The sequence below is a fragment of the Molothrus aeneus genome, chromosome 7, assembly GCF_037042795.1.
Source record: "Molothrus aeneus isolate 106 chromosome 7, BPBGC_Maene_1.0, whole genome shotgun sequence".
NCBI classification, from domain to species: Eukaryota; Metazoa; Chordata; class Aves; order Passeriformes; family Icteridae; genus Molothrus; species Molothrus aeneus.
This window is the reverse complement of record NC_089652.1, coordinates 14950318-14962762: the sequence shown is the minus strand read 5'-3', so window position 1 is coordinate 14962762 and position 12445 is coordinate 14950318. Positions and strand designations below refer to the sequence as shown.

General features: G+C 39.7%; 1 protein-coding gene across 1 annotated transcript in view; it reads left to right on the top strand.

The window, feature by feature from the left end:
- Positions 1-3104: 3104 nt before the first annotated feature.
- The window catches only part of PPP1R1C (protein phosphatase 1 regulatory inhibitor subunit 1C), a 44950-nt gene continuing 35609 nt past the window's right edge, over positions 3105-12445 (top strand). Inside the window, 3 exon segments of the mRNA XM_066553504.1 lie at positions 3105-3219; positions 3222-3352; positions 5635-5695. Of these exon segments, the coding sequence (XP_066409601.1) occupies positions 3105-3219; positions 3222-3352; positions 5635-5695 (307 nt within the window).

Sequence of the window (12445 nt, the reverse complement as noted above, 5' to 3'; positions counted from 1 at the left end):
TTCCATGGCTCATCCCCACAGCAGGATATTCTAAAAGGCTTCATACCAGAACATACTGAATGACATAGGAAGGAAAGATCTTGGACAGTTCTTATTATTTTTAATTCCATTATGGTTTTAGCTGAATCATGAAGGCATCTGAAACTGAAGTTGTGGGGAATGCACTAAAAACAGAAGATGAACTACAAGGATGTGTCAGTACTTAAAAGTGTTTCAGTCTCCCCAGACTATGATGCAGTCTATAGAAAATGCCAGCACACTTTGCCTGCAGACTTCTAATGCTGCAAATGGGTGTAAGAGGGAGCCAAGGTAGGCATCCTGAAATGCTATAGCTGAGTGCTCTCTCACTGTGCCTCTTATACCATTTTAAAAATACTGTTATGGTTTTAGTGCATGTGAAGATTGTTGGGCTGCCAGTTCCAAATAGGCACAGGGAGAAAAGCTGCAGGAGGCAAATGCTTCCATATCACATTGTTGGGGGCCTGTCTCCCAGTCCTAGCCAGCCCCATTAAGGATTAGTCCTTGTGTCTTGGTCTGTCCTGTTGTCTGTCTCCCTTCAGAAGCTGCCAAAAAGTGGTTTTGTTGGTTTGGGTTTTTTGTAAGGTTGCTCAGCTTGTTTCTTATATTAATTAATAAAGATGCATTTGAGACATAATTCCTTTGGACAGCAATGTCCAGCAATCTAGAGCTGAAACACACTGTTATAATCCTTTGAGCACTTAATATTTTAATAATTTTTTACTGTCTGAATACAGTTTTTAAAATTACTTTATCATTAACATAAGAAATGTTAAACCTTTGCAATGATAATTATAGCTCCTGTGATCAGTAACATATATTAGAATTGCAATTGTACAATTTAATACATGAAGTTTGTAGACATCTAGAATAGATATTTTATGGAAAAAAGGTATTTTCTAGAGAAACTTGATATTTAAAATATACAATTTATTAATACTTATGGTAGCAATGGATCTGGAAAACGTTTTTCTCACAGTATCTCACAGCAAAACCAAACATTATTTTCTTTCAAGTATTAAAGTTCAAGAGGAAAGCCACTTCAGACCCCTGCTTATGTCCTCCCCCAGGTGCAACCCTGTGTATGTGTGTGTGTATATCCCTGGTATGTCTGAAGCTGTCATTGAAGATAATGGCACATCTATGCATGAAGGAACTGTGAAATTGGATAATCAGACTGTCCTGAAAACAGCTCTCTAATTGTCCTGGTGAAAGCAGAGTGTTTCTCTCTTACTTTAGTGCCTTAGATTTCATTGTGCCTCCGACTTCATTGTGCCTCCACAACTTTTACAATTGCACTCTTGCTCCAACTGTGGAAGTCTATAAAACAAATTATGTTTTGTCTTTGTAGGAATAGTGAAGGCTTAAAAATGGGCATATGAAACACTGAATATCAGTGTTTTGTGCATCTCTTTCATTTCTTGTCAATGAAGCTAAGCATTTCACTTAAGCACCAAGAACTTTCAGGATTCAGACAGAGAGGTCCCAGAATAAGCTGGTCTCATGCTCTGCTTTGAGCAGGGGTGGTGGGACCAAGTATCTCCAGAAGGCCCTGACCAATCAAACTCTTCTGTGATTCAAAAGTCTAAGTTAATGCCATCTAAACTATCATAAGAAATTGAACAGGAGAGTTGCCAGCTACTAGCTGTTAGCTGGAAGCCACTATGGTTCATAGTAGCTTTGATTTGGATGAGGAGGGAAATTTTGGCCCTCATGGAGAGTTATTTTTGATCATTGAGCCAACTGGATCCTTAGATTAAAGTGTATCCTCCCCTCCTAAGCTGTATCAGGTCCTTCCCAAACCAGCTAGCTCGTGTGTTTGCCTCTGCTCAGAAACAGCCTGTGTTCCTAATGTGTCATGGTTTTAATTTGCAAAAATCAAAGTCAAACAGTATTTCATGTCTGACTGGCTGGTTTGTTCTGTGTGTATGGCCAGTGCATTTTTCTCACCCACAATTCTCACTCCTTCCCCACCGCCTCCACTGGCACAGGTGGGAAAGTACTCAGTGACTCAATGAGCTTGTGGTGAACTGTGAAAATCCTTTGTGCTCTCAGTGGCCTGAACATTTTCAAATTCCTCTGAGTTTTGCAAAGAGGTAGGCTAGATCAGTGATTGCTGGATGTTGTTTCACACACTTCTCTTGAAATAACATGAAATTACAAATGAAAATCAATTATATTCATGAAGGAGTACTATTGATATGATTGGCCAAATTCTTTTCCTGGTCTTGGAATGAGGCACAGATTTTGTACCCTTAAGTAGGATTTGGCCTCTGAATTTTAGTCATCCAAAAGTGGTTTAACTAGTCTGAATCATCTTTCCTTTTTCTAAAGTTAATGGAGAGAAAATGTAATCTTGAGTAAACACTACATCCCACTTGACTTGGATAGAATGAGAAGCCTGTTGATGTGCTTAGCACAAGGGAACCCAGAGAGCTGGCTCAAATGTGAGTCTTCTCAGTATCTGGAGTCACGTGAAATGGAGTCCACCAAAAGAAATCACAGTCTAAATATGAAAACCAGGCCTAAGGTGCAAACGCACCAGAGAAATGTCATGAGATTATGGACAACTCTGTGGAATCATCATCAGAAATCTTCCTGTAAGATTTAGTAGAGTCTAAAATTGTAGGATTAAAAAAATATTTGAAAGAGTAAAGGTAATTGTTTGATATGTGCAAAGAGGAGAGCGGTTCTGGCACACTGTAACAGAGATCGAATTTTTGAATCCACCCCTTCTGCTACCTCCACCCCCAAAATCTGAAAACTTCCTGATTTGTGTTCATCAATAATTAAGAGCCCATCAGCAATACTCAGAGGGAGCTTGCATTGCACTTCTGAGCAGCCAGTTAGTAATATATGGTGGAGAGATCCTCTTTTTCAAATCCCAAGGCTCCAGGCCGTGCAGTGCTAGTATTGCATTTTCAATTAGCTCCTGAGTGAATGCTTGGCATATGGGGAAGTGAGCCGGTACACAATTAGCTTATTGTTCCTTCCAGCTTTCTGCTGAGAGGATCTGAAGGGCTGCTGAAGAGAGGGGAGAGGGGAAAAAAAAAAAGAAAATAGCCAAGCCGGTGGCATCTCTGTGGATGTGGAGTACGGGAGTCGCTGGGCTGGCGCAGATTCCCCGGCTAAGTCGGGAGCTACAGCTGTTCCTGCGGAGCTCCAGCCTGGCCGCGGCGCCGGCGCCGGGGCACAGCACAGACCCAGCTCCAGCTCCAGGCTCTTCTCTCCTCTGCCTCACCTCAGCATCGCCATGGAGCCCAACAGCCCCAAAAAAATACAGTTTGCTGTGCCCCTGTTTCAGAGCCAAATAGACCCTGAGGCAGCTGAGCAGGTAAGGAGGATGAGTTTCCTTCACTGTTTCCAGGGAATGGGGCAGGATGTGAGTGAGCACAAGGGATATTTGTGGCCTAAAGGCTTTCCTAGCTTATGTTAGTGAGACTTTAGATTAAATACTCCGGAGGTTATAGTGATGTTTGATATACTTAAAGAGAGAGAAGGGTATGTCCTCTAGCCAGAATAAAACTTCTTCACTTTGGGTAGGTTTATTAATGTATATTTGTTGTGCCTTTTCTGTAACTGCACTTTTACCCTAATACTTACATTTCACATAAATACACTCAATGAACACATTCTCAACAAATCAATTAAAGTGTATTATATGTACATATAGCAAAGCATAAAGTTCATAATAGGTACCTAACAGAAATATTGGGAAAACATCTTATTTACCTTTCATTTTAACATGAGTAAATACAATTAATGTTTTGCACAATAGTCATCATTTCAGTTACTGCCTGCATTTCCCATGATTTTTTACAGTCTTTAAGTCATTTTTACAGTGTTTTATGTGCCTGAAAAATATATACATGTGGAAATATGATGTACTTATGTCCTTGTTGGAATAATATGTGTGCTATTTTAGGTTTTAACTCACTTCTAAAAGATGCACGTAATAATATATATATATATATATATTTTATGTGTATCTTTTGGGAATGAGTTAAAGGAGGAAAAGATACCTATTACTGTGTACAGATATGTGTAGATGTGCCTAATAAAAGGTCACAGGCAGTTTTGTGAGAAAACTGTATAAATCTTAATTAGGTGACCCAGTATATTTCTCTCTGTGCAAGTTGTCCTCAACATTTGCTTCTATTTGGGTACATCTGATTTTAGATGATACCAGGGGAATATTATAACCTTGAAAGTTCCATACCAGTAGCCATGAAATTATTTGTACCTGGTTTCCTGAATACACTGATGTTGTGTCTCTTAAAAGGCAGAGAGCTTTTCCAGAAAATGATGAGTTGGGAGTGACCGTTGAATGTGAAATATTAGAAGGGTTCAGAAAAGAATTGTTGTGGGTCCTCATTTTGTCTCTAGGCACTTCTGAGCTGTGAAGCTGTCCATCCCTCGCAGAACAGTTCTGCAATGAATTCAAGCAGAATGTGTTCTGGTGGTTTTCTGCAATCTGTGAGAACCATAGGATTAGGATTTCCTGGAATTCCCATGGCTGTTGAAATGCTGTACTCTATTTTCTGCCTGGTATTTATGGGCAGTCCTTTTTTTTTTTTTTCTGGTGTTGTGAGCTTGATTCCAAGCGCTATACAGTTTCACTGTGGGTGTGTGATGAAATTAAAATAGTAAATTCTACAGTCAGCTACAGTTACAGTAATCTAGAATAAACCCATTAACCCTGATGATGTAACTTTCCATTTACACCTCTGAAAGCAAAATTTGAACCTGGCTAAATACAGATGTTGGCTCAGCAAATAAAAAAGAACAAATGCACTGACATTGAGGTTTTGTGTCAGAATGGTTTCTAGCTTAAATGTTCCTGGTCCCTGTCTTAAATTCAATAGAATATCAGGCCTGGAGGCTTTTGTGAAGCAACACAAAGCTTTCAGTGCAAATGTGTGCATTATAAGAGGGTATTCCAATACCATGTAGTTCAACCACTGTTAATGGAACAAAAGTAGTTACCCAGATAAACTCTGAAGAATTGCATACAATTCAGGAGTATGTATTGATATGTAGAATCTGCTATATTGCAAATACTCTTTTAAAAGTCTTAAATACAGGAGTATTTTTAATTAAAGAACTCTTACTGTAGTAACACCTCTGACAACAGTTTAGAAACATGAGTTCATTGGAAGGCATACCTGCAAACACTTAAATGCACTTGCAAAGTATTATTAATTATTACTTGAGAGAGCTATGGCAGCACTAGATATTTGCACATACAAGCTCAGAAACGATGAAATAATCTTCCTGATGCAAAGCTAAATGTCAATATTTTAAGAAATTACTTATATTTTTCAGCAATACATATCCAAAAAACTGAAGTCAAGATGATTACAAATCCTAAAGGTATTTAGGACAGCTCTCCCCATGCCTTTGGTCTCCCTGGACAAGCAGCAGCATGACCCTGATTGCTGTCAGACCAGACAAGCTGTCACTAAGACAGTGAAGTGCTGCTCTTCTTTAGATAGTTTCCTTTTTAACTTTGCCTGGTCTATACTCTGGAGGACACCAGACAGATTTTTTGCTTTGCCTTGTGTGTGTGGCAGCTGATGGGCCCTGCTGACTCCCCTTGGTTTCTACCTGTTACAGATCAGGAAAAGAAGGCCGACGCCAGCATCACTCGTCATCATGAATGAACACATGCCCCCAGGTGAGTGCTAGCATACCTTCTAAACCACTGAGCTTGTATACACAGGACTGGCTGCAAACTGGTTTGATTAACTACATGAGTTTAAAAATCCAGCATTAATTTTTTAGCTCTAAATATCAAACAATGGATCTTAGGACTGTTTGGAGTAAACCCCATGAACACAGGTAACTCCTGGCCTTCAGATAATGTCACTGATTTCACAATTCTATCCTCCATGTCAATCTTGGTTATACGTAGAAGGAGAATTAATATGACCCAGATCCAGTTCTTCCATCCACAAATATTTCCTTTCCATGGGTGGAGACCTTGGAGATCCATGAAGTCTGATCTCTGGAGATACCAGGCTGGATCCAGGGTGAATCCAACCCAAGGAGCTGTTTCTACAAAACAGGTTCTCTTCTAGCTTCCTGATAAAACATATCTTGTGTTTTTTCATTATTGTTTTTCAACTGTGAATACATTATCTTCATGCAGGAGTGCCCACAGAAGATTCCCTGTGGGATGGGATGATTTGAGGTTGAGACATACTTTGTCATATAAATATGACTTCAGAAAGTTTCCTTAATAAGCTGTTTAGGGAGTGTTATAAACAAATCCACAAAAAGGAGAAAATCCTCAATACTTAATCCCTTGGAACACAGTGCCGACTTTATATCAAACTTTTCCTTTGTTGTGCTCTGCAACATTTTTTTTTCCTGCCATATCTCTTAGTCACCTGAATCTTTTTTTAAAATCTTTTGGGAGAGTAGCTTTCTGTCCTGAATTTCAGCAGTTCAGCTCTCAAAAAAGGTGCATGAAAGATCTGCTTTGAACTGACTTCCTTTACTTATATAAGATAATAATGGGATCTACACTGTCTATGTTGCTAGGACTTAATTTAAAGCAAATTCACCTTAACTCTTAATCTCTTCTGCAATTCCCTTTGTACACTTTGTACCGTCATATTTCCTTTTATAAACAGATACTTGGTACAATACCAAATCAAAACCAAACAAAGAATAAGAACTCTTTAATTTACAGGAAATTTTACTGTAAACAAAATGGTACATGTCTGTTATCACCTTTCCTGCAATGTTCATAATAAGTCTCTATATAAATCATTTTTATTATGAGTCAGGATTGCTGCAGGTTTCAGCCAACTTCCATATAAGCCCATGAGTTAGTATTTGTCTTCACTTACTTAGATTTGTTTATTTAGATATTATTTGCTCTTTCTAGATACTGGGAACTAATATTAATGAATTTATTATTTGGCTAAATTATAACCTTGTCCTGATTTAAAATTTTCCATAAAGCCAGATAAAAATTAAAACTTTAAAAGCAGCTTCCTTTTCCTGCCCTTCACCTCGAGGTTCATGCAGATTTCCATAGGGGGTCACTTGCTTAATATGGGCAAATGTTTTGGACAGGGTGTGTGCAGGTAGCTCTGTAAGCCTGCTGAGTAAAAGGACAGTAAAGCCAGCTTGGAAAGCAGACAATAGGTTTGAAATGGATGTGCAAATACTAAATAAAGCCTTTGTGGTCTTCATCTTGCAAGGTGCTGTACAGATTCTGAGATGGTTGTGTGCCTTCAAATTTCAGAGCCAGCTGGTCCTAGGGCTTCCTGACGCCTTGCTGATTAAATCCCAAAATGCTGATCAGTTACTGGATTTTGAATAGAATTCAGGGGGATGCTGAATAAAATAGTAAATTCATCACTGCAAATGGATGCCGTTAAAAAAAAAAAGTAGGGATGGTAACCTGATAATCCAACAAATTGCTTTAGAAGTGTGATTCCCTAGAACAATGGGAAAACTGTGCAGTAGAGAATCTCAGTGATGCTGACAGAGCCAGCCTTTTTTGTTAGAGCTGGGCTAAACAAGAGTCCTGTCCCTTGAATTTTACCCACTGGAGTATTCCACTTCCTTCATTAGGAGCAAGGACCTAGTGAAGGATATGCTTCCAAGAGTCTGAAATGGGCATCCTAATACAATCCTAAATAATTGGATGTCTGTACAAAGTTTACTCAAATTATCTAAACTTCTCATTTTTTGAAAACCAGAGACAGGCATACTCTAAGAATCAGACTTTTCTATAGCCTTCTGTTACAGCTGCTTCTGATTGCAGCTGGGAAAAAAAAAAAAAAAGTAGCATATTTGTGGTATTCTGGTGCTCTGGATGCACACCCATCTGGAAACCAGAAGGCAATAAAATGTGTTTGGACATTTAAGAACTTCATAATAAATTCAGCTTGAGTTCTTCTGTAAAAGATCTAAAAGTTGTTTTCTATTAAGTCTTTTCATCCATCCCTGATGCTTGTTGCAGCTTTGGTAGGGATATGTCTTCACCTGCTTAGGTCAGGTCAATTGTGCTATAAAGTGAAGATGGAATATCTACTAAGCTAAGTCATTTTAAACCAATGACAGCTGCTCAAAAACTATAAGAGTCTGCTTGACTTTCAAGGAGGCAGTGTTAGACCACACTGAATGTTTTAAAGTCAGGTGATAAATGTAACTACAGGAGCTCATACGCAGCCTGTAACACCATTGACTCTCACAGTCCCTCATGCTCACTCTGGTTGGCACCATGTATAAGTGCAATCACAGTCAACAAAAGTGAGATTTCAGTTGCAGCAGCAACAGTGATTGCAGTGGGCAAGATGAACTTGGGAAGCAGCAGAGCAATGAAGAAACACTTAACTCTACCTTTAGGTTCTATGTAAAGTGCTCTTAGATGGGTTGTGTCACATTTGAGCAGAGAAACTAGCACTAGCATACTGAGACTTGAGTTATGAAGACACTTGAATCTGTTGTGCTTCAGTTGCCATCAGAGGAGCTGTATTTTCTGAGCATCTGATGTTCGATTTTGTAATAGCAAATCAGTTTACTTTTATTTGAAATTATAAGACCCTTTTGCTATCTGTGAAGGCAAAGACAAGTATAAAGTGAGACAGCTGCACAAATGGGCAGCATCTCATCCTGTGAGGGTGGTGCACGGGTTACTGGGGTAACCCACTCACATCCTGCTATAGCCACACTTTCTCTACACCTGCCTTTTTGAAAAGGAGCATAAGTACATGCTTAATTTTAAAGCCATATTTAACTATTACCTACACAAGTGCTTAATCCAAAAATTGTTAAAGCTCTCCTGCTTCCTTTCCCCCTTGCAATATCCTTGGAGTCAACAGAAACTGAGTATCACCATCACAAGCAGCCTTTTCTGTGTATGCACAACCTTCTGTCTCCATGCCCAGCATAGCAGAAAATATTGGAATATCAATTCTTATTAGCTGAAATAAACATCTGAGAATGCTTTAAAATAGCAGAATATCATAATGCAACAGCTCAAGAAAAAGCTGGTGGCAGAGTAGAGAACTGATGGCTGAGGGAATAAAGCACATCAGACCACAACCCAGGTTTAATGCCATTAGGGCTCTCTTTGATCAGAAAACAATGCCAGCATTCCTGCACAGACTGGCTTTGTCACAGAGCCAACACAACATCAAACAGTCTGGCTGGCAAGGCCTCTTCAGCTTATGTCAAAGTGTTCAGTCTTCTTGAAGCATTGGAATATGGGTAAACATTAGGATAAACTTCTGTGTATCTAAATTTTCTGTGTATTTGCTGTTTTCAACTCCCATTTCTGCTTTGTTGCCTGTTTTGACATCCTTGCTTGTAATGTAAATGTTACTGTGTGTTTAGAAATACAGCTGCCTTTTTGGGCTTTGCAAGCCTCATTTCAAAGCAGTAAGGATATATTATCACTGCAAAAGCAATATAAAGCATACCTTCCCAGTATAACACAGTACATCTGAGCTTCCTGAATGCTGGGAATCATAACTTGAAGAAAAGCAATCTGTACCTGTCTCTGAACAAGGAAGGTGCTCACAGCTTGTGTTTGGGCATTAGCAGTTTTGCTTCCTCATTCCTAGCTGATTTTTGGTTATCCAGAAAGGATCCATGCCTTTCAGCTTACTGTCACTTCCCCAGAGCTCTGCTGAGATGCCTCATGGGCAGTCTCAGTATTTAGTGCAGCAGCAAACAACACAGCCAGGTGAGTGGTGGAGGAAAATCTGTCCTTACACCTTTGTCAATTCCATGACAACCCAAAGTAGTTGAGGTTTTATTGCTAAATTGGTTTTAGACACTCCTGGACTTTGCCTGCACAATAAATCCCATTACCACAGACAGATGTGCTTTTCTGCTGATGCAAACTGTACCAGCAGCACATTCTTGATGGGATTAATGTGAGTCACTTTGCCCAGCATTAAGGTTCGTGACTAATATTAGTTGGATCATGCTTCTAGGTGAATGAATGTGCTTGGGTTTAGATCTAATGATTACTTTTTTTTTTCTTCCAAGACAAAATAAACTGAGCTCAAGAAAGATGTACTTAGTAGGAGGCAGGTGTTTCTGAGCATTGTCAAGCAGTTCTGCTCTACTTTCTCAGAGAAAAATCTCAGCAGAAAACTCTTGGTCTCAGAGTTCATGGAAACTGATATGTTTTTCAAGCTATTGAGATTCTGGTAGGACACACAGCTTACTTTGGTCCAAGAACTAGAGAGTGAGTAAGCCAGATAGCAGCTGTTTTCAATTGCAAATTTAGGCTTCTAATGTGGTGATAGAGCAGTCAGAAAAGCAGTACATGAATAAAAACTGTCATTAGCTGTATTTTCTTTTTTTGGTCAAACCAGTTGGTCTTTCTATATGCTAAATGTATATGCCATTTAAGTATTCTGTCTCTTTTTATATCAGTCCAGGAGTCTGTGGAGGTATTTCAGTACGCAATGAAAACATTTCTGTCCCCTGACAGCAGAGGGCTGGTACAGCCCAGTGTACATTACTGATGGCACCAGGATGTTCAGAGATTGGGCACACCTTGTCAAGGCAGTGAGGGCCTTCCTGTGCTTTCAGCCTGTGCTTGAAAGGACTATCTGACACAGTCAAACAATGAAATATTAAAGTAAACATTGTGTGAGACCTGACAGGTGATAGGGGCTCCAGAACAGAGATAAAAATGTCTGTGCTTGAAAATATCCTGCTGTTTGTAGGATGACGTGTGACTGCAAATGTTCAGTGGCAGACAGCATCCCTTTTTCTTACCTATGTGCACTATGCTCACATACTTTTTTATTTGGATTACTCTGAATTTATTCTGCTGTTCAGACCCACAGAATTCCCTGGGACAAGGCACAGCAAAAGTTCCTCACACATAAGCAGTGTGAATACAGACTCCATGAAATCTAAAAGGAAAGCTCAGGGACTTGAAAAAAAGAAAAAGAAAAAAGTGTCAAGAACCTGTGCTTGAGCTGTTCTTTATTCAGTCCAGAAGGAGCAGCTCACAGGCTCCAGAAAGAAACAATGAATTTTAAAAAAGGATTTTTTCATCATTCATGAAAACGTTCCATTTCATGAAAATGCTCCATTTTCATGAGAGGATGAGGATTTTATATGTCACCATCACCACTTGTCAAAAGAGCTGTCATGCTCCCTGCAGTGCAGTAAGGACAGCAGGCTTGGACAGCAGACATCACTTGCTTGGGATGCAGTGAGCAGTGCTGTGCCTCGACTGAGGGTTATCACCAAAGCAGCCAGCTGGACTTTCACAATTTTTTGCAGTCCTGAGCACAGTAATTCACAAATATAAACATTCCCTGTGAATATTTTAGCAGTTGTGTAAACCATATAGTGTGAAACAGTGGGAAGCATGTACTATTTCATATAGAGGCCAAATAGAATCTGGGCTGTCTTTTTAGTCAGTGAACAGTGAAGGGTCTGACAGCTACACAGGGACAGTCAAAACAAAAAGCTGCTGTGCATGTTCTGGTCAAAATTCACTTATGTTACTGATTTTTTCACGTTTATTTTTATCCATGCTTCCTTCATTTTCAGTGTTTACTGATTGACTGTACAGGTACATTTGACATGACCATATAAACTAGGTTCTCCTAGTTGGCTGAAGTGAGTCAATTTAGTCAAAACAAGAATGAGCCATTCCCATCCACCAGGACCTACTGTCCCTCTGTGAGATGGGGCATTCCAGGGTGCAAACACTGTGTGGGAAAGCTCTGGAGGATGGAAATAGAGGTTGGATATTCAACCAGGACTCAGATTTGTACCTACATCAGAGAAGTGGTGCAGCTGAGAGGGCCTGAAGCTAAAACTCCAAAGCTTTGCTTGCTCCCAGTATGGATGGAATTGCATTAATCCATTACTCTTGTTCCAGCCTTGAATATCCAAGAAATGAATTGAAATATTTTTTTATTTACCAGTGCAGCTAAACTCCTAATGTGTGCCGTGATTTCACTTGTTCCTCCTGCTCCCTGCCTCCCTTGGTTTTGTGTTGGAAGGGTCAATGTCCATGGAACTATCTGAGAGTGAATGTGGTATTTTTAGAGGCTGAACTTTGTACTCTTCATCTGTTTTCCTTGTTCCTTATACAAAAGCACCATAGAAACAGCCTTCTTCCCCCCCAGGAGATTATTTGCAAATTATTTTTAATATACATGGCTTCACATTACAGCTCTCCAGCTGCTTGATCACTCAGGGTCAGGGCTGATAAGCATTTGGAATGTTTACATTTGTTATCACCTCTGTGAGTACAGCACGACAGAGCCGTGCCCTGGGAGGGAATAGGCATGGGCAGGGCTGCCTGGCCTGCTGAGGAAGTCAGCTGGGCAGATTCTAACTTTGTTGCAATCATAAGGCTAAATATTTTGCTCTCTGTAAAGAGGAGCTCTTCACAGATTTGCACTGTGCCAGATATTTACCT